Genomic DNA, 25,421 nt, shown 5'->3' with positions numbered 1-25,421 from the left:
TTATATTAAGATGAAAATTAAGGAATTCACCACAGGTTCAGTAAATATCCGCTTAAAACACGTCAGAACTACGTAATGACGTCACCATCAAGGGTGCATTTCCTGTGATTCTACAGTTAAAACGAAAAGTATTTAGTTACAGTAATATGCGCCATTTGAAACATGAGACATTATGTTCGTTTGTCCAGCAGGGGGCAGAAGCTGCACTGAAGAGAGAATCAACTGAGGCTTTTAATTAGAATTTATTAGGAGATTTATAAAAAATACATTTTAATATCAGAAGCGAGATCAGACATGAATCATAGAAGCTAAAAGCTCAGACGGCGTCATTACAGAACAAATTCTCAGGAAAATATGACGACAGCAAATCAGAAGGCTGATTGTTTGTACGAGCACAAGAGGAATATAAAAAGAAAGGTCATCAGAACAAAGTTACAGAAGTTTAAAAATATTTCTTCTACATTCTACCATAAAATCTCACAGCTGCAAACTTTAAGTTCCTAATGTACGGAGGCCCAAACAGTCCAATGTTAAATACACCAACACAAAACTAAAGAAATGTTGTGTTACTGATTCAACGAACATCATTTTATATCAACTTATTAATTTATTTCAGCGTCAGTGATGTGCGTCACATTGTCTTTGTTTGGATTTAGCAGAAATCAAATTAAAATGAGCTTCAGTGAAATTATTTCAATGATTAAAATAAAGTCAGGGTGAAGAAATATTTCAGAACAGTGACGCACATTTTTAGACATTATTACTATTATTATTGTCACAATTTAAGGATTATATTTATATATTCATTTGTTTTGTAATGTTTTATTCATTCTTCGGGCTCCGTACTGACGCAGCGTTACGTTAAAGTTTATCTACATTATACAGAAAACTAATCAAAGATTATGAACAAAAACAACACAAAATATTCAAATAACTCCTGAAACACAACTTTACTTTTTAGATCTTTTAAAACATTTCTGTCTGTTAAACGTCGATGTTTTGGTTTCAAGTTACATTTTTAAACACATATTTGTTATTTTTCTGTCCAATTTGTCTTTAGAATAATAATAATAACTCATATCTGTGATGCTGAACAGAACCAACAAGCTTTTAAACCAACTTCATGTCGGATCAATAATCACATCTGACGGAGCTGAAACCTGAACAACGTCACCAGCTCCACTGATCGTTTGAGACCCGGACAGATAACAAATGTTTCAGAACTTTGGACCTGGGTTGTTCTGTGACGGTTAAATCACTTCGATCACGTCATTTTAATTTCACTAATTAACACAGAACGTCCACGAGATGAAATAATACACTTCAGATATTTAAACATGGATTTCTGCAGCTGTTCTTCAAGAACTTCTGAACAATCTGCTAAATAAAAGATCAACGATCAGACTGATTCTGATCTCGTCATAAATCAGAACTCGAGCCAGACGGCTGGTCCGCTGACAGATGTTTGTGTTCTCCCGCTGAAACTGAAGATCTCGACGCCTCGGCACCGTTAGCGAGCAGAGAGCGGCTTCATCTGCAGCGCGTCGTAGGTGTCCTTGGTGGCGGAGCTCAACCCCTGCAGACACAGAGACGTGTTGGTTTGTTCCAGTGGAAAGTTCTACAGTGGCCCTGAGGGTCCAAACACTACGACACCACACAACACACAACATTCCACCGTGTCGTGGTGTTCGGACCCCACAGAGACCGGACCGTGAAACGTGAAGCTGAAACACACATCTGTGAAATGTTCCTCACCTGGTAAACCTGCTCGGTCTTTTTGTGGCGCTGGAACACAAACGTACGAGTGTTAATGAATCACGGAACACCAGAACATCAGAACATCAGAACAAACGTTCTCACTGGGCGTCTTAATCTGATGTTGAATCGGTTGAAAACTGAACCGATGATGCAGACAGGAAACGCCTCACCTCTCTCTTGACGGGCAGCTCCTTGTACTCGCCCTCCCCGCCTCGTTTCTGCAGATCCTGATCGTTAAAGAACAACAGAACGTTCTCAGGATATTGATCTCATCAGAATTATTGTTTCACACATTATTCAAACGTCACGTGAGGAGAAATAATGTGAGTGTTTGTTACCGTGTAGGTGGCGTTGTCGTCGTTCCTGCGGTTCTATAGAACAGAGCAGAACTGATCAGAACATGTTTACAGGAGAACCGTCTGATATGATTAAACTAGGGTTCTATGTCAGTGGGAACACTGGAGAGTTCACAATGGTTCAAACATCAGGTTCTTTAATTATTTAAAGAACCGTTTTTAAGATTCTCCAGTGAAACTTCAGGGTCCACACAGTTCTTGTTCCCGATGATGTTTAAGGTTCTTTAAAGTTTGTATGTGTTTGTTTTAAGGTTCTTGTTTGTTTGTGTAGAGAGTTAGAAGTTGGTCTCTAATAAGGTGTTTTAGGTTGTTTGGTGAGATTTTGTGGTCTACAGGGTTCCATCAAAGGTTCTCAAGGGATTTCTCAGTTTGTCATACTATTGAAGGGTTCTGTTAAGGCTCTCGGGGGTTTGTTGGGTCCTTTCAGGATTCTTTTGATTCCAGAGAAGAGCACTTGTTTTGGGTTCTCCTGGGTTTGTTGTGGTTCCTACATGTTTATTAAGCTTTAGATAAAGGCTCATGTGGAGAACCTTCGAGAGCTGTGTGGTTCTCTGGGATTCTATCAAGGTTTTATCATGATTTAATGGGTTCTTCACAGTTGGTGAATGAACCTTGAAGAACAATAAAAACACAGAGAACCTTGAGAGAACTGTGCAAAGACCCTGACGTTCCACAGTAATGGACAGAAGTGATAAGGCAGCGATCCAACAGTGTCGGGTCCTTCAGAACCAACCAGCTGTTACACAGAACACAGTCAGACTCACTCGTCCTCTCTCAGGGTCTCCTCTCACCAGCGGAGCATACGGGTCGTTGTGCTGACCCACCAGGTCCTGAACACGACACGGCACCAACCAACAGGAACACAAACCAGAGAACATGTCGTCTTGTTACAAACATTTCAACAGCCGTACGTTACTAAGCTAATGTTAGCATGCTAATATCAACAACGTCATGCTAACAACATCTGACTGAATTACATCAGTTAGCTTAGCATAATCACATATTCAGCCATATTCAATTATATATTTCATAGTGACTCAAAACAGCTTCTTCAGTGTACGCAGACATCATTACAACAAATACGTTGACAAAAATGTATTTTTGAACGTCTAAATGTCTAATTTTTGGAAGTTATGATAGCTTGTGATGTCACAGTGACTTCCAGAGCCACAAATGTTTCCTGACAAGAAGACGAAGCTGCTGAGTCGCCACCAGCCGAGACGCTCGGGAAGGTTTCCGATAGAACAAGACTTATGTTGTGTTTGGAGACTCACGCTGTAGATGCTCTCGTCCGTTGACTTCCCTTTGGTTTTGAAGAACTAATTTAACAAAATAAGAGAGAGATTAGAGGAAACATGATGCAACACAGCGAACACTCGTCTTGAAAACACCGAAGGCGCTGTGTCGTATTGTACCGAGCAGTGAGACGAGTGGACTCACCTTCTCCTTGATGAACATGCCGGTGATGATGAGTCCGTACAGGCCGAGGAAGCCGTCCAGCACGTAACACAGCTGCGGGTCGTACATGGCCATCGTGGCCTCTGTGGGGGTCAAAGGTCAAACATGAACAATGTGCCAACACGGCAGTGCTTCTGAGCTGAGGAGAGAGACGCAGACTACGCCTCCCAGGATGCATTTCACCGAGAAACATCCAATCAGAGAGCGAAAGTATGAACGTGACAAAACTCAGCACTTTGAATCGGTTCACTTCAGGTGTCGGATCACTTCACCGACAGCAGCTGAGCATCATGGGTATTTTAGTTTCAAGAGCAGACACCATCTGAGATGTTTGAGGATAAAGTATTTTTGTATATTTCTGTCAGTTTGTGTGCACTGAACCCACCGCAGACACAAACATGGAGAAGTTAAACATGTGGCGCTGACGGGGTTAATACAGTTCTGTCTGCAGCGAGTGATGGAGCTGGTGGTTTCCTCCACACCGAGTGTGTGTGTGTGTGTGTGTGTGTGTGTGTGTGTGTGTGTGTGTGTGTGTGTTTGTGGTTGTGGGTGGGTGTTTATATACATACTGTGTGTGTGTGTGTGTGTGTGTGTGTGTGTGTGTGTGTGTGTGTGTGTTTAAGTGAAAGAGAAAACCTCATTAACAGTCACTTCACTGACAGTTGGAAGTTACGCTCTCTGAGCTGTGATGATGATGCTCGTGCGTCGATCGAAGGACGAACATCTTCTGTGTTCTCTGACCAAACTGTCTGTTCTCTGGCAGAACTTCTTCCTTCTTTGACAAAATACTAGAGTTCTTGAGTTCCTGTGGCTGGAACCTGTCATGGTTTCCTTCACAGCAGCTGAACCACTGTCAGAAACCTTGACGGGCCTGAAGGTTCTGTAGGAACCAGAATGAGAGAACGTCCTCGTGAAAGGGAGGTAAAAGGCGACGATCAGGGGAACCAGGGTTTGTAGTTTTGAGTCTTTCTCTGTCACCTGTCTCCCTGAGAGCCTCTGCAGCCTGTGAGACAGGACTGAGGGCACAACACGCCCTGAACTAAACTGGACCAACCTCAGTGGGTGAACTTACTTATATTAGCTCAGAGTTGTTGTTCAATCTGATATCAGGAAGACACGACAGGAAGAAGATGGACAGATTCCTGGAAACTCATGTGGGGCGTCAGACCACAGAGCTCCACTTCTACAAACTCCTCCGTCGTCTCCGGACGAAATCATCTGCGCCATCCGAGTTAAACTGCGACCAAACAGGTCGTGGAGTTCATGTCTTAGCAATACCTGAGCAACAGGTGAGCAGGTGATCTGCAGTGAAACAGATAAACCATTTAACTAACGAGCTGGTTAATTCATTTGATGAGAACAACGATCTGTGGTTACTCAAGATACATGATGTCAGCTGGTTTCAGGACAGTTAACGGTCTCCTGATATCATCGACATGTGAAATCAACATGTCAGGCGTCCGACCACAGAGCCGCTGCGTCTCCATGGCAACGCTGATGAGAACCTGATTACTCAATGATCCACTTCAGAGTCTTCAGAGTGTATCAGGGGGAAGAAGCCTCAACAGTTCATATGATATAAATAAAGTCAGATAACAGCAGAGATAGGTCGGATATACACAGAACAGGAAGTCAGCGCTACAGCAGTGTGTGTGTGTGTGTGTGTGTGTGTGTGTGTGTGTGTGTGTGTGTGTGTGTGTGTGTGTGTGTGTGTGGTGATGGTGGGCGAGGGATCTGATGAGCGCAGTAGAGTTTCATGTTCACATCATCAGCTCAGTTTCACACTAACACAGTTACGAAGCACCTGCTGTGAGAAAGATCCCATTTGAACTTTTACAGTAAAATTACCTCCAACCTGTTGAAACAACGAACATGCTGAGCTGTGATGTTGCTGCGTCAAACTGCTTGTTACGTCTTAGGAAGAAAAACATTTCACACTGAGAAAAAGTGTCTAAAAGTCCTCGACTGAACAAAACAGACTTATTGTCTGAAATGTGGTCGTCTGCTGGTAAAAACACAAACAGACTCGGTTCACAGGAAAGTTCACATTTCTCTGTTTAATTAATGGAGGTTTGGATGATAACAGAGACTCAGCACCACGCGACACATCGTATCTTACACTGGCACTGTTAACAGTGTAAAACATTATTTATATACAGTGTAGATGAGTCTATTTCTATTTCTTACTTCTTATTGTGTTGTGTATTCTTTGACTTTTCTCATTATTCATTACAGCACCCTGTCGTGGCTGCTGTGATGAAGACATTTCCCTGTTTGCGGGACAAATAAAGAGGTTGTGATTGTGGTTCTATCAGGTGATATGCAGACGACACTGTGTTGTTTGAGACGACTCTCTCCTGCTGGCAGCAGCAGATAACAGCCATGACGGATTTCTCCTCAGGCAGACACCAGTTTCAAAACGCCGCTCGTACGAACATCATTTGTTGTTTGAATCGAGCCTTCAGCCGTGAACACGCGTCAACATTTAACAATGTTTTTAACACTAAATGCAAATGATAACGTTCTTATTGAGCAATGATCTGTTAGTCGGTTTGACAAAAAAGGAAGTTTTGAGATGTCGATATATTATAATCTACAATTTCCATATTTTTCTGACACAGTGAAACGATGGAGGAAATAACTGCCTGGCTCGTCAACAAAGAGGATCGTTGTGAGCTGCAGCTGAAGACGCGTCGGTCTAATAACAGTTTACCTACATTTACTGAAGCAACCACAGTTTAACATGCTGCTTTAATTCATCTTCAGATGAATCACTCTGTTGCATTAATTCCTTGATGTTTCTAATAATCTGGCCGCTGACTGTGTTTAACTTCCACGGCTACGATTTCATCTCATTTTAATTTCAAGTCCAGTAAAATCTGTGTGTTTGTAAAGCTGCACTGTGAGGAAAATAAATGAACAGCAGAAAACAACAAGATGTTTCCACTGAAACTGTGTTCAGATCATAATTATCTGGAGGCTAAACTGACTCAAACTTTCAGCTGTGAACAAAACATCTCTCACTTTCAGTAAATCACTGAGACATTCAAGGAAAGCTCATCATCACATGTTCATCAGAGTCTCAGTCTGTTTCCATCACAGCCTGAAGAAGATGACTCTGTGGAATCACTGAGCTCTCCTACGAGTCAGAGCGTCCTCGAACACAACAGTCCAGAAACTGCAGCGCCGCACAGAATAAAGTCACATTAGAGCTGCAGCGATCAGCTGATCGGATATTAATCAACAAAACAACAAAGATTTTCTCCTTTTATGTATTTACAGTGTCAGTGAGTTCAGTGTTGCTAATGCTAATTAAACAGACGAGCTCACACTGATGTAACCTGTCGTCAAATCAATTAATAATCATGAACAAATCTGAATTTTTTTATGTTTCTCCCTAAAATGATTTGAAACTTAACATTTTTTGTGAAGTTCAGTCATAAAATGTAAATTCTTCCTTTAAGCCATTGTTGGAGGTTAACATGATAAACAATGTAATACTGAGCAGTTAACGGTGAGTTTATTAATAAACAGTAACATCTGTCCTCCTCATCATTAGAAGCTCAGATCTTTCTGTGATGTTTGACAGTGACGTGGTTGACGTGATCCGTTTGTTCCCTCTGATTCTGACTGTATTTACAGTCAGACCTCACTGGAACGAGCGGCTGATATTTGAAGATGAATTTACTGTCAACACCGACTGAAACCTGCGACCAGCAGCAGACTGATGGAAACACCAGATTTACTGTCCTGACATCAGCGTCGGCTCACATTCATTCAGAAAAATCAGCTACAGATAATAAATGTTTTAATGTTCCACTCTTCTGTATGTGAGCGCTGGCAGCTGCAGGGAGGAACCGTCTGAACGGGTCGAGTGGAAACACAACTGAAGCGGCTTATTAAGCGCTGGTTTGGTCTCTGACAGAAGGTGTAGAGAGGTGACGGCGACGGCTTCCTGAACGAAACTACAGAAACCAGAGAGGTCGGCTTTAATAATAATTCAGTCGCTGACACGACCTGAAGGCAAGAAGCTGCACGCTGAATATATCACATGAACGTTTCTCTCATATTACTTCAAAAGATTAAACTCAGTGTGCTTTAAAACGTTCTGATGTAAAAGAAACCAGTTCCAGCAGCGCCAGCAGCTCATCGTGTTACATATCTCACATTAATATGAGCTGAAAATCATGAAACTATATAAAACTGTTCATTAGTTTAGTTACATATAGTTTAATGAAGCAGAGGCAGATCTGAGGAGCAGCTAAGCTAACGTAGCCTGAAGTCCTTATTGCTCTGCTACATGGAGGCATCTGTTAGCAGCATTCAGTATGCTAAGCTAACTGATGTTGTTACTTATTGAGTCAGATGTTATCAGCATAATGTTGTTATTCCTGATTTAATCATCATTAAACATCATATATCAAGTCTTCTGTCAGAATGTGGCTCATATATGTATTAGCATGCTAATGTTAGCTTTGTCAGGTAGCTTGACCTGCAGTTGAATACTGAACAGCTAATCTTTGTGTGGAACCAGTGTGTGAGCTGCAGCTGGATTCATGTAGATGATGAAACTAAACTGACTGCAGAAGGATTTTCATTTGATTTGAAGACAGAAAACGTGAGCGTCATGTTGCAACACTGCTGTTTCTGACATGTTGAGTGTGGTTCTGTTCCTGTTTGTTAACTTTCCACTCAGATAAACATCAGCTCGTCTTTCAGTCACATTTGGGAGATTTGAGATTTGTTGCCTCGTTCCTGCTGAACACAGATGATTTCCACGCACTTCATGTCAAGGTTTCAAAACAACACGTTTTAAAATTGTGTTTAAGCTCGACGGAGAGAAAAGTGTCAGTTTGTTGAGTTCCTGAACACCTGAGACAGAATCCAGGACACCTCACCGCTCGCTGCACCAGCGCTCAGCTTCTTTTCCTGCTGCTCAGGCTGCTCTCAGGTCTGCGTTTCTTTCTCGCCTCCATCTTTCAAGCCTTCATCAAAGATGGCGGCCATGTTGAGAAACAGACTAAACTGCTTACTTTCAGAACACATGTCACACAAACATGTAGTTAAAAAGGATTCATGCTGGAGAAAACCCTCCCGAGCTGTGAACAGTATGTTCGTGCATCCTCGCCGCAGCGTCTCTTCACCGCCACAGCGAGCTGACGCTCAGTTTTGGGGAAGACGACTCAGCTTCAACAGTCCCGGCTTCAGAAACCACAGAGCTGCTTCCTGAAGCAGGAGGTTCAGAGTCTGTGGTCCAGTAAAGTTCAGTAACGTGAGAATCTGTTTCACCTCGACTCGTCTCGTTAGTGTCTCGTCTCCTCGTCTGTAACATCATATTTACATTATAACCATCAGAGTCACTGCGGCTGGATCGTTTCTGGACTCTTTACAACAAATAGTCTGGTTTTCTGTCACATCATGAAAATATCTCCGGATTATAATTCTGTCCTTTAACAAAGTGTTAAATTAAAATAGGAACAATGTTTCAGCTCATTTGTTTCATTGACTGAGAGAATAAACACTGACGGTCAAACGTCCGTCAGGCTCCATGATCCTCGTCGACGGTCGCTAACTTTTATTTGTGTTAAAGTTGTTTTAATAATCCACTTTAATAATAAATATTCAGTTAGTTTAAATGTGAAACTGATTTATTTACAACACAAAATCATAAAACATGTCGCAGAGTTCAGATCCTGAGAACTTTTATGTATTTACAGTGTCAGTGAGTTCAGTGTTGCTAATGCTAATTAAACAGACGAGCTCACACTGATGTAACCTGTCGTCAAATCAATTAATAATCATGAACAAATCTGATTTTTTTTATGTTTCTCCCTAAAATGATTTGAAACTTAACATTTTTTGTGAAGTTCAGTCATAAAATGTAAATTCTTCCTTTAAGCCATTGTTGGAGGTTAACATGATAAACAATGTAATACTGAGCAGTTAACGGTGAGTTTATTAATAAACAGTAACATCTGTCCTCCTCATCATTAGAAGCTCAGATCTTTCTGTGATGTTTGACAGTGACGTGGTTGACGTGATCCGTTTGTTCCCTCTGATTCTGACTGTATTTACAGTCAGACCTCACTGGAACGAGCGGCTGATATTTGAAGATGAATTTTATTTACAACACAAAATCATAAAACATGGCGCATAGTTCAGATCCTGAGAACTCTGAGTTTTGATTGTTTAAGTTTCCATCCAAACTTATAATAACTAATATAAGAATAAAACAATATAATATTGCAATAATAATAATACAATATCAATTTAATATAAAAATCAATAACAATAATAATAATAATACAGTATTATATTATTATAATATTGTATTATCATTATTATTATTATTATTATTATTATTATTATTATATATAATATGTGATAATTATAATACAATATTAAAATAATATAACATTGTGATAATATAATAATACAATAATATAATATAATATAATATAATATAATGTAGTAAAATCTCAGTTTGTATCACATCGTCATCTGTGTCGCGTCTTTGTGTAATTTTCAGGTTTAACACATTAAAACACTCGTCCGTGATCGATACATAATGAAGAGAATAATAATAATAATAACTGTTAACAATCAATACGCTTCATTAATACACGGTAAGTTTATAGTTAATTAAACTTTATAAACAGATATTAGACTTTATAAAACATCATTACACTGTTTATTATTAATAATCATCAAAACGCATCTTAATTAAAGATTACTGACGTTTGATTTATAATCATGTGATTAAAGACGTTTAATGTTCTTTTATCTATTGATTGAATTGATTAAAACATGTTTAATAAAGTTTACAGTAACAAAAGTGAAATGAAATGAAGCTCATTACAGTGTGAACATGTATTGATCCTGTAAACATCATTAGCGTTTCATAGTTTGACAGTCAAAGTTTAATTAAAGATAAAGTTACGATGAATGAATTCATCTGATCAGCTGGGTTACGACACACTGTATTAATATAATGTATTAATATAAGAGTTGAACATGCGATAGTTATTGATTATGTTCCCGATCAGCAGAACTTTCTCTCGTCACTGGATCTCCATCTTTGTCGTCTTCGTCAGCTAATTCAATAAAGTTTTATTTGTATTATTTAAAGATTGATTTTTACAATCAGCTGCTTCCAAAACAATTTTTAATTAATTTCTTATCAAACGTTTATTTTGTTGTCGGGGAAACGTGACGATCAAAGTTTCATTTAACTTTCAATCGCAGCACGTAAATAAATTCAAATCAGGATCAATGAGGTAACAGAATCAATCAACAGGTCTGTCACACTGGATCAATACTGCGAGCCGACTGCTGCTTCATGAAGAACATCAACTATTGATCATATTGATTATCTTATAGTCACGTCTACTAGAAGCAGAACTATACTGATACTTTATATTGATTCTTTATACTGATTCTTCAGGTGTCAGGTGTGTCCTTCAGCACCATCATTGTTTCATCGACATCTTTTCTAAACGATAATAATAAGAATTCCCGTTAACTTTTATTATAATCTGGTCGTGGCCCCGAGACGCTCGTCGTGGCCCTGAGACGCTCGTCGTGGCGCCGAGACGCTCGTCGTGGCGCCGAGACGCTCGTCGTGGCCCCGAGACGCTCGTCGTGGCCCCGAGACGCTCGTCGTGGCCCCGAGACGCTCGTCGTGGCGCCGAGACGCTCATCGTGGTGGAAAGTGTCGACAACACGTCCACATGTTTGTTTGTTTGTCACAGAGGAACAAGTGAGACGAGCTGGAAGAGCTTTAACGAGTCAGTCGTCACATGACTGATGAACTCAGTCAAACAGCTGCTGGAGGCCATGTTGTTACAGTCGTCACAAACTCCATAAACTCATCTCTATTTTGTTTTTAAAGGAAACATTCTGTTTATTTTTGCCTGTTTTAAACCAGTCTTTTGTTAGAAAGCTGGATAATGGACTCATTCTCCCAGCATGCACCTGGTCTTTCCCTCGGCCTTGCTAAGCGATGTCTGGATCAATACGCCCGGTCTCTGTGCTGATCAGGTTCAGGTTGTAGTCCTGGATACTGAACACTGACCTTGTTATTGATCCACTGATCATCAGACCGGTGACAGAACTGCTGGTTGGACCAGCTGAGTATCAGCTCATATCTCATATCAGCATTAACAGATCATTTTGGACTTTTCACAAACTTCTGATGGACTCAGACGTGCCACAGGTTTAATCAACAAATCAGAATAAAGACATAAATAAAGTGATTTGTATCAGTAAGTTTTATGGAGACAGTTCTGTTTGAATGGTTCTGATCCGGGGGACTCTGTTGAGTTGTTCTGTCAGTAAAGTGCCGGGAGGTTTCCAGACTTGTTTGTGAAAACATCCGATGTTCTGTCTGTCTGTGGTCTTTGTGCTGGTTCTGGTGCTGCCCGGCTGACTAACTGGAGCACTCAGCAGCTTCAGCAGTGACCTTATATTAACAGTTACATGATGTAAAATCAATGGAAGCGATCAGAACGTCTTAAACTTTAGTGATTGTGTTGGTTTGAGCAGAAACAACATGGCCGCCAGGAGGAAGACGCCTCTTCACGCCTCGTTTGATGTTTGAGCTCGGCTCTTCTTCTCTGAGCTCACAGGAAGTTAAACTCTGTTACATCGAGCACACGAAACCATGAAAACTGATTCATGTGAAAATATCTGGTGCTGCTTTAAACGGGTTCGGATCAGGTCAAGGTCAGAAGCTCCAGAAAACTTCTGACGCTCACAAGACTGATTTGAAAATTAATCTTCATGGAGTTCAACACAATTCATTTTGTTTCTGCCTGTAAAACAACAATCTGGTCCTGAAGCCTGAGACCCGTTGGATCGATCCGAAACCGCTTTAAAATCCACTAAACAATCTGAAGTAAAGCTCTGTGTCTGAAGAGTCTCACCTGTGGTGTGGACCAGTGAGGACAGGACCAGCAGGACAGAAACCCTCGTCTGGACCACCACCGTCGCAGAGAACACGTCGCTCTTCAAACTGGCTGCAGTCGACAGAACGGAGACGAGAAGACGACTGAGACCGAGACCGAGACCGTCTTCCTCCTCGTCTTCAAGTGGAACAGGAAGTGGTGACGAGCTGCTGTGCCAGGTGACGACCAGAGACACAAGAACATGTGTCGTTCTCCCCCCACACACACACACACGCACACACAACAACAACACACACATCAACACACACACACACAACAACACACACGCACACACAACAACAACACACACACAGTGTTCATCAGAGGAAATGTTGAAATGACGTTGATGATAATATTTCATTTCTGAGCTTCTTCTTGTTTATTAATCATAAAGCTGAAGTGAAATCATTCACACGTGTAGATGAAACATTCTGTTGATACACAAGATCAGATCTGACTGAAGCTCTACACAGTCTGAGGTGAAGCCTGTGTGAGCGTCAGCTGAACTCAGATCAGAGCCACAGACAGTCTGAGGTGAAGCCTGTGTGAGCGTCAGCTGAACTCAGATCAGTGTCAGAGTCGCTGCACTGCTGCTGACATCATCACGTCGTCACTGCTTCAGCATCAGAACAGAACCCATGCAGAACAATCATCAGGTTAAAGGTTCACTCCGTCCGTCTCACTTAGTTTGCTGACCCCGCCTACAAACAGTCCTCCAAGCCCCGCCTCCAGCTCCTGCAGGTGGGCGGGGCTACAACAGTCGTCTCCGGACGTCTCTCCCAGCGTCTTCCACCATGGCAGCCTGCTCGCCTGCAGCATTGCATTATGGGCGTCGCGGGCGCGGGCCGCAATCGGACCCGATGGGCTCAGGAAGGACTCTGCGTCTGTCGCCGTGACGACAGAGAGGGGCGGAGCATCTGTGGGGACACAGAGAGAGATGTTGCTGAGTTTTCTCTCTCCAGTGGAGCAGCGGCGTGTCGTGGAGCTCCACCACATCTGAATCAGAAATCTGCCAAGTCTGAACCTCGAGTGGATGTTCAGGAAGCCAGCAGACGGGCCGGACGTGGCCCACAGAACAGCACCACGCTGTATTCAAGTCAAGTGGACTTAAGTGTGTGTGTGTGTGTGTGTGTGTGTGAGACCTCTGAGCAGCTCCAGCTGTGTGTGTGTGTGAGCCAGCAGAGCCTCCGTCCTCTCCTCCACCCTCCTGTGATGATCTCCTCTCTGCAGCTCCGACAGCAGCAGCAGCTGCACCTCCTCATGGAGACGCTCACACTCCTGCCGAGACACACGGGACGACTGCACGCACGCACACGCACACACACACAAAGCATCATGGGTAGTATGTCAAACTGGAAATGTATTATTGACTCAGTATGAGGAGTTGACTGAGGCTCTTACAGGATGTAGAGAGATGTATTCCTCCACCTGTCTTTTTAGCTCCACCCTCCGACTGTCCGTCAAACCGCTCTGACCAATCCAGAAGGGTGTGATGGGCGGAGCCTTCGCTGCTCTGCGTGTCTGCAGAAAGCAACGCACCTGGAAGATGAAAGAGGGAGGAGTCATCAGTCAATGTTGTACTTTATTCATGGGCTCAGAACATGGAGGGACCAGCACAACTCCTCTGATCCGAAGAGTGTGTGTGTGTGTGTGTGTGTGTGTGTGTGTGTGTGTGTGTGTGTGTGTGTGTGTGTGTGTGTGTGTGTGTGTGTGTGCGCGTACCGCTCTCTGCAGCGTCCTGGCAGCCTGCTGCTCTGTGTGTGCGTGTCTCAGTGTGTGTCGGTGTGTGTCGTTGTAGCGTCGTCTCTCTCTGAAGCCTCGCCAGAAGCTCTGGATCACCACGGCTGCACGGCGCTCACACTCCTGCAGGTACGACTGCACCTGGTCTGAACACACACACACACACGCACACACACACAAACACACACACACAGCACTATTTTTGCATGAAAACTGAGATTTGCGTAGTTTCCTGAAAGCATCATGTAACTGCTGCTCTGTTAGCTCGCACCAGCAGGAAGCAGCTGCATCAGTCGTCTCTGTTTCTGGTGGAACTCCCTCCTCGCCTGCTGACGCCGCACACACACCTGAAACACACACACACACACACACACACACGTCACCTCACTATTACAATACTTGTACTCTGTAAGTATTGTGCAGTATTACTCTCACCTGATACTTCAACTCCTCCTCCCACTGCTGCGCCTCCCTGTGCTGCTGCTGCTGCCTCCTCCGAGCCCTGACACACACACACACACACACACGCACACACACACACACACACACACACACACACACACACACACACACACAGAGTAATGAGACAGACAGATAGTCAGACAGGCAGGCAGGCGGACAGACAGACAGACAGGTACCTGTATCTCCTCTGCAACGTGCTCACAGCTCTGTTGAGGCTCTTCACTCTACGTCTCGTCTGATACGACCTCCAGGCCGCCTGGATCACACACGCCGCCCGCACATGCTCAGTAGATGCCTGCACACAGAGGGGAGGGGTCAGAGGTCAGCAGACAGGTCGCTTGGACAGGTAGACGGTAGACAGGAAGACAGACCTGTGAGAAACCTGCTGTGCTTTGGTCAGATTGGATGAATGCTATCAGCTGATCCACGTCCTTGTCAAAGCCCCGCCCCCTCCAGTCTTTGTCTAATAGGCTGTCCAGACCTGTGAAGAACAAGAAGGTCCAAATAATGCAGAATGAGTCAGAAACAAAGTTTCACAGAGTTTATAAAGTGTCTCCAACTCAACAACTCACTAAACTGACACATTTGTTAAGGGAGTCAATGTGTTCACAAACATCTGCTGCTAACATCTCTCTTCTTCTCTGACCTCTGAAGCTGAGGAGGAGCCGGTGGACCCGGAGCTCCTGCTGATTGGCCATGAGGAGAATGAGTTTGATGGAGGCCCCGCCCACCGCCGAGTCAGAGCTGACAGCTAATTGGCAGACGGCTTCGTTCAGCAGCAGCAGGACAGAGTCGTCACTCAAACCTTTCAGGAAGTCCCTGCACAGAGAGCGAGAGACACACTGTGTGTGTGTGTGTGTGTGTGCGTGCGTGCGTGTGTGCGTGCATGTGTGCGTGCGTGTGTGCGTGCATGCGTGCGTGCGTGTGTGCGTGCATGTGTGCATGCGTGCGTGCGTGTGTTACCTGGTGGATGTGCAGGTTTGGTTCCACAGCTGCACACAAAGCACAGACACGTTGACATCATCACATGTCTGGATCTGCTCGTAGTGGACGGAGCTGAGGACTGGAGACAGACACACAGACCTTTCACTTAATCAGACCAGGAGGTCGATCAATAAACTAATCAATGAGCTGATCAATGAGCAGTGGAGGTGACTGACCCTGTGAGGAGAGCTGAGGCTGAGCTCTGAGCAGCCAGCCCACCGATTCCATCACCTTCCTGAGGAGAGACACACACTGACAGACAGACAGGCAGACAGACAGTTTGATACCAGCAGCTGGACAGAAAACAAACGTCCTGTGTGGGTCGAGAGTTCCTCACCTCTGCCCGCCTCATCAGCTGACCAGCCAACGACAGGAGGCCGTCCACGACCGACGGCAGGAACAGCCTATGAAAAGCCTCCGAATGTTTGCCAGGTTCCACCCCTACACAACAGGAACTGACAGACAGAGTGATGAGCAGACAGTCTCTGCACATTCAAAACCTCCTTTAAAAAAGAGCGACTTCTATCAGGAGACCACTTTCATGTGTTTACTGCAAACAGACTGTACTTTTAGAGCTTTGACACATTTCTAACTGCTGTAAATTAAAAATACAAAATAATATTATAACATGCTTAGTTTTAGAAAATTTACACAAACATTTGTATCAAACACTAAACTTTAAATATTTTTAAAAAAAACACATTTTAAATCATCAAATAAAACGAGACATACAATAATTCAGCATGATATAACATATAAATTGGACATAATATTGATCTTTTATAAATATTAACAATTCAAAACAATAATGATATGAAATTCTTCAATAAACTGTATATTTGAAATAAAACACTTGAATATTTTTTAAATAATCTTATAAAGATTTCAAATAAAATAATGTTTTATTTGAACAAAATGTTAGTTAGAACAATCAAAGAAAGTTAAATACTATTAACACAGTCACAGTCAGCTGGTACCTGGTGAGGTGGGCGAGTGTGGCGGCGGCGCTCCAGAGTCCTCGCAGCCTCCGGGGCTCCAGAGACAGAACATGGACGCAGTGACTGAGGACGCCGCTCAGATACAACTGGGACTTCACACGAGTCAATGCAGCGCCGCCTGTCTGCAGCGCCGCCATGTTCAGAGCCCCTGACAGACACACACAGAAGATGATGCCTGAGTTAATGTTTAGTTTAATGTTTTAGTGAACTGCTCCTTTAATCTGAAGCCCACTTTGACCTGAGCTCTGCAGGGACACTAGGTGTGTCACACAGGTGTGATGGTGCTTGTCTCACTGTTTAAGCCGTCGTTCAGCAGGCTGAGTCTCTGCTTCAGGTCCAGGTGTTCATCCTCCAGCTGCCTCTTCAGCTCCTCCACCTGCTCCATCCTCACCAACTCTGACGTCATTAGATACAACAGGTGTTACTACAACTTCTGTGACCTTGTTTCCTCTTCACATGTTTCCATCACATCAGCTGTTAGCATACGGTGTGTTAGCAGTCCACCAAAACACTGTGAGCCCATGACACTCACGTACACCTCACACCTCACCTGTTAGCCACCTCACCTGTTAGCGCCGGCTATCTCGCGTTACGGGTCACAGAATTCGATGTAACACCTGTTAGCATCCTCGGCTCGTTTACACGGAGCTAATGCTGCTGTCGCTCTAGCTCGAGCTAACTTTCAGTAAACTAAGGATAACTTCAAGAAAAGTGACGTCACCTGGATCAATAATCTCCGCATTGACCCGCCGTGCTTTAACAGTTGATTTAAAAACGTCACAGAGCTTCGGAGATGGCGGTTCTAGCTAGCACCGTTAGCTTTTGGCAGCCGGAAGCCAACGCTGTGCTGTTTCTACGGTAACGTGACGTCATAACTCTGCGACGGCGCATCGCTCTGCACCAAAGTGGAGCTGAACGAAGAAAAACAACTATAATAATAATAATAATAATAATAATAATAATAATAATAATAATAATGATGATGACTATCTATCTATCTATCTATCTATGTATCTATCTATCTATCTATAAAGCTTTATTGACAACAGTATATCAGTCCTCTCTGTGCTGTTATTCTTGACTGAGGCGCTGTGAAATAGCGGTGACAGAAGAGAGAGACTGTATTGTTTTAATCATGCAGCTCATGTAAAGATGACAGTGTTTGTTATTAGAGAACAGGGGAGGCTCCAGCTGTGTGTTCACGTGTCCTCTGGGTGGCGCTGCACACTCAATTCAAGCTTATTTACCTTCAGTTATTGTTCTTTAATTTATCTGTTTTCATCAATGGTCATGGTCATCATGGTCAATTTAATTGGTAAATTTTTTCCGCAACAACATTTATTTTTTCTATTTTTCCATATATATATATATAAAAAGAAAAGAAAAGAGACAGAACATGAACATGACATGACAACATGACAGAACAAAAGAAAAGAAAAGAAAATATGTATACTGTATCGATATATATATATATATATATATATATATATATATATATATATATATATATATATATATATAAATATATATATAAATATATATATATATATATATATATATATATATATATATATATATATATATATATATATACATTTTTTCTTCTTATTGCTGATGTTGTTGATTATATTAATTAATTACTGGTTACTGTCGTTAATAGAATAAAATATAATAACTGCTGCTCTCAGCTGGTAACTTATATATATGAATTCATTCATTGTTTTGTGTAGGACTGTCTGTGAATGAAATGTGCTGTATAAATAAAGTTTTTTTAAATTATCACACAGTGTGAGCACTTTATTCTTTGACAGTTTATACTTTTCTTATTGTTGATGTCTTTTTCATTAATTTTATTTATTATCACTATTTAATTAGTCTTTTTTCCAGTATTAAAAATACAGGTGAAATAAAGTAAAATATGTAATATATTTATTATATGATACAACTCACTACAGTGTAACATTTTTTTCATATATGAATTATTATAAACATCATTTTTATTGGTCACCATCCTTATTCTGTCAGTGTTTCCGGAAATAAAAGTAAAATACATATATATATATATAAAATATAAAACATTATATAACAATTAAAAAATATATTTTATTTCATTATTTTTTATTCGATGTATTTTAATTCACTTTATGATGACATTTTCTGATTACTAAAGATTTCGTTTTGATTAATCTGTGATCATTATCTGTGTTTTTATTGGTTACCGTCTTTGTTTCCGGTTTTAAAACAAAATAAAAAATCTATGTGTGATAAATTAAGATAAATAATATATTTATAATATAATTTAACATCATAACATTTTCTAAAAAACATAACGATATTATTATAACTCAGGTGGTAACGGGACCAGTTCATAGTAACGCTACTGAAAGTACCACCGTTAATAGTAACGGTGAGTGAGTGTGTGTGTGTGTGTGTGTGTGTGTGTGTGTGTGTGTGTGTGTGTGTGTGTGTGTGTGTGTGTGTGTGTGTCGGTGCAGCAGCTGCTGCAGCCCTCGTGCACAGCCCCTCTCTGTCTCCGGTGCGCCTGCGTGCTGGATCACACCGAGCCCCCGATCGTCCGCTGCCCGGCCCGGCAGGAGGAGCGACAGACCCGGGCTGCTGCTGCTGCTGCTGCTGCTGCTGGGAGCCGCACGGTAACGGTAACTGCGGCCGGTAACGGGAGCGGTATCAGTAACGGTGACGTGATGTGATGCGATGCCGCGCGGGATCACGGTAACGTAAGAACAGCAGCAGCAGCGGAGGAGGAGGAGGAGGAGGAGGAGAGGAGGAGAGGAGGAGGACTGTCGAGGCTCAGCCGAGGAGGATGCAGCACTGACCGACTGGAGGAGCTCATCCGTCCGTCCAACGGTGCGAGCCGGCAGCCTGGACCGACCCGATCTGATGTAAAGCCGCAGGGATGGACGGGTAGGCAGGGAGGAGGCGCGAGGAGCGGAGCGAGCGTCGGTACATAACGGAGGAGAGAGCGCGAGGAGGAGGAGGAGGAGGAGGAGGAGGAGGAGGGAGGATGAATCCGGTGGATGGAGGAGGAGAAGCGGGCCCGGACGGCCTGGCGACGGCAGGTAGGGTGTGTGAACGTGCGTGTGTGTGCGCGCTCGTGTGTGTGTGTGTGTGTGTGTGTAGTGGGAGCTGCTGTCGCCATGATGCCTCCACATCCGCCCATTGACTCACAGTGCGTGTGTGTGTGTGTGTGTGTGTGTGTGTGTGTGTCAGCATCCCTCTGTCCAATGGCACTGAGGTGTGTGTGTGTGTGAGTGTGTGTGTGTTGGGGGTAGAGGGTTCCTATCGAGGAGGATTGTGGGAAGGCCTGCTAGGCTATTAAATGTGTGTGTGTGTGTGTGTGTGTGTGTGTGTGTGTGTGTGGTCACATGACGCGTCCATGTTCCATTCATTCCAGCACTGTAGTATTATTAACAGTATTGATACCACCACTGCAAAGTATGCTGCGTTCTGATTGGCTGGCAGCTGTGCGGGGAAACCTCATCATCACTTCACCCATAATTTGGGACCCAAGGTGTGTTCACCTGCAGGTAACCATAGCAACAGGACCGGTTCCTGGTGCAAATAACACCCGAAAATAACTCGATTTCTTGATTGACTAGTGTTTTATTGTGAAAGAGCTGACGACCGAGCACCACATGCACAACACACACTGGTACACACTGGCTGGTACTGGTCCTGGGGGCTGGGCCCGGGTCAGTAAACTGGCCCCGCAGTGCTGATATTGATCCCCCAGAAGCTGAAACTTGACATTCTTGTAAAATATTTACAATATTCTTCATAAATCAGCGGCGTCAACACGAGGCTCTGTGTGAACCAGGATGTAAATGACCTCGTCGGATCCAATGTGCTCCAGCTGTAGAGAGGCAGAACAGTCTGACCTGGCATCACTCGGGTCGGGTCGGTCCGACAGCAGACGGTCCCTCTGATATCAGGGTCTGTTGCTCTGCTTCTGATCAACAGTCATTTTCACACCAACAATGTAACTTCCTGTACATGAGTGACGTGAGTGAACGTAGTTTTATTCAGCGCGATCTTTTCCTCAGACCAGCCGAGTGGTTGTTGTGCTGCGATCTAAAAACTCAAATCTGGAACAACAGAAATGCATCTTTGAGACGTGTGCTGCAGCGTACTGAAGGAACGTCATTACTGCTGTCAGCAGAACATCTTCAACAAGAAGCGGAACCAGAAAGAGCAGAAACTTGTTACTGTTCCGGTTGTTGAACAATGATTTAGTCAGAGAGACACTGATGTAGCAGCTGGTTGGTTTATTTTGAAGGGCTGGGACGTGTTTTACTGTAAATAAGCCGGTGGACTTTTATTGTGAAGCATCCTTTAACTGGTCGCTTGTTCTTCCAGCTTCGATGACGTCTCGCTCTTGATCCAGTGGAGTTCTGGAGAACTAGTGACGTCCAGGCGCTGATTTTAAGTCAACACAAATCAGAAGTGTTTATTTAAATGCACACTTTGGTTCTCTTCATGTTTCTGTGGCGTTTCTGATGTAAACCCACTTCATTTATGATCCAAAGTGTTCTGTCACTGTATGTCTGGTTGTGTACGTTGTAGACATTTCTGGTTTTTGGAAAGAAATTCAAGACAGAGTAAAAGTGAAACACACATCAGCCTCTGAGTCGTCATCAGTCTTGTCTGCGGGCCCTGATGTCTCCGTGTCCACCAGGGTGACACGCCGGAGACTCAGAGGACGATGTGCTGAAATATATTCATTAGTTGTTGTTGCATAATGTGTGTGATGTGTCCTGACAGACTGACAGTGAGTTCCTCTGAAGGCCTTTCATCTGCTCCCTGCTGCAGCTATTTTAGGCTTTACACTGACTCAAAGTGTGTGTGTGTGTGTGTGTGTGTGTGTGTGTGTGTGTGTGTGTGTGTGTGTGTGTCAGTGGTGTGAGAAGGCCTTATCGGAGTGGAAATCCCTTCTCCAACTCCCAGTGCTGGTCTGTAGTCACACTGATTGACAGCCAGCCGGGGATCAGTCAGCCTGTCAGACAGCTGATCCAGGATCAATCAGATTGCTCGCTGAGGGTTCTGGAGCGAGCGGTGGAGTTGAACATGCTGGATTCAGACACAGTGTCATGTTTACAGAACACAAACTCCCACCACCGACTCATCAGCGGCTGCAGGCTGTTAGCTTCTGCTCTCAGACCTGAGATATCAACACCAGGTCTGCCCACTCCAGCAGACTCACACAGCATCACTCAGTCAGCTGATACGCAGGACGACAGGACGACGCTTCAGCTATCAGCAGTGATGAGGACCAGCCCGCTCTCATATAGTTATTAATGATCCACACAGAAGGAAAAGCTCTCTGCAGCAGCTCTGCCTCCCGCAAATTACATTTATCCACTCCAGAGTTGTGTTAGCAGCCGTGCTGGAGGGAGGAGGCTGCGTGATGTACGAGTGAAGAGCAGGACTGTGACAGCAGCGCCGGCGTTCAGGTTGTTGTTTCATCACTTCCTGTTCGTGCTTCAGGTGAATCTTTAACCAAGACCGCCCACTTTCCTGAACCACAACCAAGTCTGTCAGACATTCTAGGAACAGTTCGACCTCAAAGTTCAACTCAGTCGTAGCCCACAGAACAGTTCTGGAGCTTCACAGTCAAACAGAGCTGCAGCGTTCTGCTGAACAACTGAAGCAGCTGAGACGTGATTTAAAACAGAGAAACAACCTCAGAAACATCAGACATCTCCACCAGCTCGTCTGCTGAGATCACAGTCTGCAGGACAGAACACATCACAGCTGATCTGAGGAAACAATCTGCAGCATCTGATCCACCAGACTCTCTGTCATCTCAAATCAATATCGGGATCTTGGAGCATCCAGAGATTTGGATTAAACTGGGAGAGTTGTATGTATTTACGACCAGTCAGGTGTAGAACTGGACCTGGAGGAAGAAACACTGGGAGTCACCGGGGATTCTACCAAACAACCCCATGAAACGACTCGTTGCACTGTCAGAATCTGATCCTCTAGAAGAGCCGCACGATTATTTCATGATCATCCCTGTTGGACTTGCAGCTGGTTACAAGTGGAGTTTTTGCTTTTCTTTGAGTTTTTGACTGTCGGTTGGACAAAAGAAGCAACTTGAAGACGTCGCTTTGAAATCTTTCTAGTGCAACGAAACATCAAGATGAATTTTTATTAGAATTTAGTTTGATTTATTTCTCGTCCTGAGCTCAGAGTCTGGTTTGGTTTGGTAGCATCTGTCCTGTCTTGGGTCCATATTGATCCTATTTTGCCGACTACTTCATCATAACTGTTGATCAGGTGTCTGGAAAATGTCAGATAACAGACTGCAGGGGAAAGAAGGTGATCTGAGTAATATCTGAGTCACTTCTGTAACTGAGTAATCGACTGGTTGCTTCAGTTACGTTCAGTGAAGCTGAAAGCTGAGATGTCTCGTTATAGGAGAAATGACCTGGGAAGGTTTTTCTCCTGCTAGATTTTATCCTCATCCCATATTTAGATGAAGGTCGTGCCGCCCGTGAGGTTTTTCTGGAGAGTCTCTGGGCTTTACTTGACCTGAGCATGTGTACGTTTGTGTTGTCGCTGCTGTGACATAGATTTTAAAATAGGGTATAAACCAGCATGCTCTGATAATCCACCGGCGGTCTGAGGCCAGACAGTTAGTCCAGACTTAACAGTCAGTCAGTCTGGGTCTGAACCGTCACTCTGGGCTTCCAGGAGTCGGCTCGATCCGGTGGAACCGAAGGATTCAAGGGCGGTAACGAAGGAGAACCGGGCGGCGTGAGGAGGAGGAGGATGAATGTGAGCGTTCTCCTGTTTTTAGCTTCTCTCTCTGAGGGTTCTCGCTGCTCGAGCTGCTAATGTGAGAGGTTTAATGCCCTCAGTGTGTGTGTGTGTGTGTGTGTGTGTTGGATTAGCTTCCTCCCGCTGTGCAGGATGATCTGACGCACACAGGAGGCCAGCAACACACACACACACACACACACACACACACACACACACACTGCAGGAGTCAGCTTTTTAATTGAAATGTCTGTCAGCTCCTCTCTGACACCTGATTGGCTCATTTTGGTGGATGGGTGGAAACAGTTTTGATGCTGTTTGTTGTGAATAATGTCTTTACCCAGAAGTGCTGAGTGATATTAACACCAGGAGGGAAACAGAGAGGATCATGGTCTGAGTTCGGCGGTCAGCCAGGAGGGACGGTGGTGCTGCTGGTTCGGCCTGTTGATGGACCTCCAGCAGAGCTGTGCAGTGTTTCTCAGGCCGACACTTGGGGGCACTAACGAGCAAAGACAGGAAGTGAAGTCCCTGAATATAAGGACCACAAACGATGTATGCATATAAATATATTAAAGACTTCTTTCTTTGAGGATAGTGACGCAACTGAAGACTGATTTCATGATCGATCGATCGACACTTTCCTAAAGCTGAGCGTCATTACTGCTGTAGTCCTGCTGCTAACTGATGTATTACTACTGCAAACTGTTGCTGCTACTGGCTACTGCAGTACTTCTACCTCTAGTTGAGTTGTGTTGCAGTAGAAGTATTCATTCTGTTGTAGTAGTTAGTGTAGTTTCACCGTGGAGGGAGTCCTGTTAGCTGCGTCCTCAGCAACAAAATCCAACAAAACACGTTCAAAACAGCAAATGATCACAAATGTGAAGCTGGAAATGAGGAAAGTTTCCATCTTGTTTTGCTTTTGCTTTTTGACGACAGTAACAAATGACGGATGATTAAAACTGTTCAGATTTGTTTATGATAAAAATGTCTCCAGTATTAAAACCTCCGTCTGTGTGCGTCTCTCAGGTTCTGGTAAAGCAGAGTGTGTCCGGGCGGTCGACGTCCTCACAGTGCTCAGAGAGAAAGTGGCCTTCGTATCAGGTAACAAACCAGTACGGTCCAGTTCTGGAGACCAGTACGGTCCAGTTCGCCCTGATGGGACCCTGTTTAACTGTCTGTGGTTTCCAGGTGGACGGGACAAACGTGGTGGACCAATCCTGACCTTCCCTGCCAGGACCAATCATGATCGAATAAAGCAGGAAGACCTCAGCAGATTGGTCACCTACCTGTCGACCATACCCAGGTAAGACACCACCTGTCTGTCTGTGTGTCTCACAGTAGTGGCACACAGCCCATGTGTGAGTGGAGGACATAAAGACTGTCCACCTGTCTCTCTCTCTGTCTCAGTAAAGTGTTTGTCCTCACACTGTAGCAGACAGGTGTAGAAGTAAACAAGACCAGGCTGCATTAACTGTCTGTACCTGTCTGTCTGTCTGTGTGTCTGTCTGTACCTGTCTGTCTGTGTGTCTGTCTGTGTGTCTGTCTGTGTGTCTGTCTGTGTGTCTGTCAGCGAGGACGTGCGTGCTCGTGGCTTCACGGTGGTGGTGGACATGCGCGGCAGTAAGTGGGACAGTGTGAAGCCGGTGTTACGAACGCTGCAGGAGTCGTTTTCCTCCAACATCCACACGGCGCTGCTCATCAAACCCGACACCTTCTGGCAGAAACACAAGACCAACCTGGGCAGCGCCAAGCTCAGCTTCGAGGTACTGCTGCAGTGTACTGATCAACAACTCTACTGTCGCTAACTTGTGCTAACTGAGGAACTTCTGTCTGGTTCTGTTGGAGGGTTCTTCCTGCTGATGCAGTTTGTTCTTTCCACAGTCACCAGGTGAAAAGTTGGTCTGTAAATAAATTAATCAATCTGCTCGATTTTGAAAGTG

The 25,421-nt window shown here is 43.9% G+C and overlaps 3 protein-coding genes across 6 annotated transcripts in view; 1 reads left to right on the top strand and 2 right to left on the bottom strand.

Moving 5' to 3' along the window:
• Positions 1-213: 213 nt before the first annotated feature.
• Positions 214-12,911, bottom strand: LOC119015144 (T-cell surface glycoprotein CD3 zeta chain-like). Its single transcript, XM_037090845.1, has 8 exons — positions 12,497-12,911; positions 3,555-3,655; positions 3,389-3,433; positions 2,879-2,944; positions 2,097-2,129; positions 1,929-1,985; positions 1,756-1,785; positions 214-1,576 (listed from the first exon to the last, which is right to left on the bottom strand). The coding sequence occupies exons 1-8, from the start codon at positions 12,876-12,878 to the stop codon at positions 1,511-1,513; spliced, it is 780 nt and encodes a 259-aa protein (XP_036946740.1). The 5' UTR covers positions 12,879-12,911; the 3' UTR covers positions 214-1,510.
• Positions 12,873-17,580, bottom strand: LOC119015123 (IQ calmodulin-binding motif-containing protein 1-like). 3 transcript variants are annotated; one of them, XM_037090808.1, is made up of 15 exons: positions 17,423-17,580; positions 16,996-17,097; positions 16,681-16,849; positions 16,041-16,158; positions 15,880-15,955; positions 15,683-15,782; positions 15,366-15,538; positions 15,091-15,200; positions 14,896-15,014; positions 14,693-14,759; positions 14,529-14,604; positions 14,240-14,403; positions 13,919-14,056; positions 13,660-13,816; positions 12,873-13,434 (listed from the first exon to the last, which is right to left on the bottom strand). In XM_037090808.1, the coding sequence occupies exons 2-15, from the start codon at positions 17,084-17,086 to the stop codon at positions 13,175-13,177; spliced, it is 1,818 nt and encodes a 605-aa protein (XP_036946703.1). In that variant the 5' UTR covers positions 17,087-17,097; positions 17,423-17,580; the 3' UTR covers positions 12,873-13,174. The 3 variants fall into 3 exon arrangements, with proteins under 3 accessions (XP_036946703.1, XP_036946702.1, XP_036946700.1); XM_037090807.1 differs by having other exon boundaries at positions 17,252-17,566; XM_037090805.1 differs by having other exon boundaries at positions 17,268-17,566.
• Positions 17,581-19,276: 1,696 nt separating this feature from the next.
• LOC119015108 (kalirin-like) overlaps positions 19,277-25,421 on the top strand; it is a 30,577-nt gene continuing 24,432 nt past the window's right edge. Inside the window, exons 1-4 of one of the 2 annotated variants that reach the window (XM_037090774.1) lie at positions 19,277-19,778; positions 24,508-24,582; positions 24,670-24,784; positions 25,052-25,244. In XM_037090774.1, the coding sequence (XP_036946669.1) occupies positions 19,724-19,778; positions 24,508-24,582; positions 24,670-24,784; positions 25,052-25,244 (438 nt within the window). In that variant the 5' untranslated portion in view covers positions 19,277-19,723. The remainder of the gene's footprint in view (positions 19,779-24,507; positions 24,583-24,669; positions 24,785-25,051; positions 25,245-25,421) is intronic. The other variant, XM_037090773.1, reaches the window with a different exon arrangement.

This window comes from Acanthopagrus latus, chromosome 24 (genome assembly GCF_904848185.1).
Source record: "Acanthopagrus latus isolate v.2019 chromosome 24, fAcaLat1.1, whole genome shotgun sequence".
NCBI lineage: Eukaryota > Metazoa > Chordata > Actinopteri > Spariformes > Sparidae > Acanthopagrus > Acanthopagrus latus.
Note: the sequence above shows the minus strand (reverse complement) of the source record. Positions and strands in the feature narration are given on the sequence as shown.

What these genes read in the sequence shown, in the direction of transcription:
- LOC119015123 (XM_037090808.1), bottom strand. Translation starts at nt 17,086, where the DNA reads ATGGAGCAGGTGGAGGAGCTGAAGAGGCAGCTGGAGGATGAACACCTG. An exon ending in GATGCAGCTGCTTCCTGCTG is followed by an intron (nt 14,404 to 14,528) that starts GTGCGAGCTAAC and finishes GTGTGTGTTCAG; the next exon opens with ACCAGGTGCAGTCGTACCTG. An exon ending in ACAGCTGGAGCTGCTCAGAG is followed by an intron (nt 13,435 to 13,659) that starts GTCTCACACACA and finishes GTGTCCCCACAG; the next exon opens with ATGCTCCGCCCCTCTCTGTC.
- LOC119015144 (XM_037090845.1), bottom strand. Translation starts at nt 12,878, where the DNA reads ATGAAATATTATCATCAACGTCATTTCAACATTTCCTCTGATGAACAC. An exon ending in CGGACGAGAGCATCTACAGC is followed by an intron (nt 2,945 to 3,388) that starts GTGAGTCTCCAA and finishes TGTCGTGTTCAG; the next exon opens with GACCTGGTGGGTCAGCACAA. An exon ending in AGACCGAGCAGGTTTACCAG is followed by an intron (nt 1,577 to 1,755) that starts GTGAGGAACATT and finishes CTGTGTCTGCAG; the next exon opens with GGGTTGAGCTCCGCCACCAA.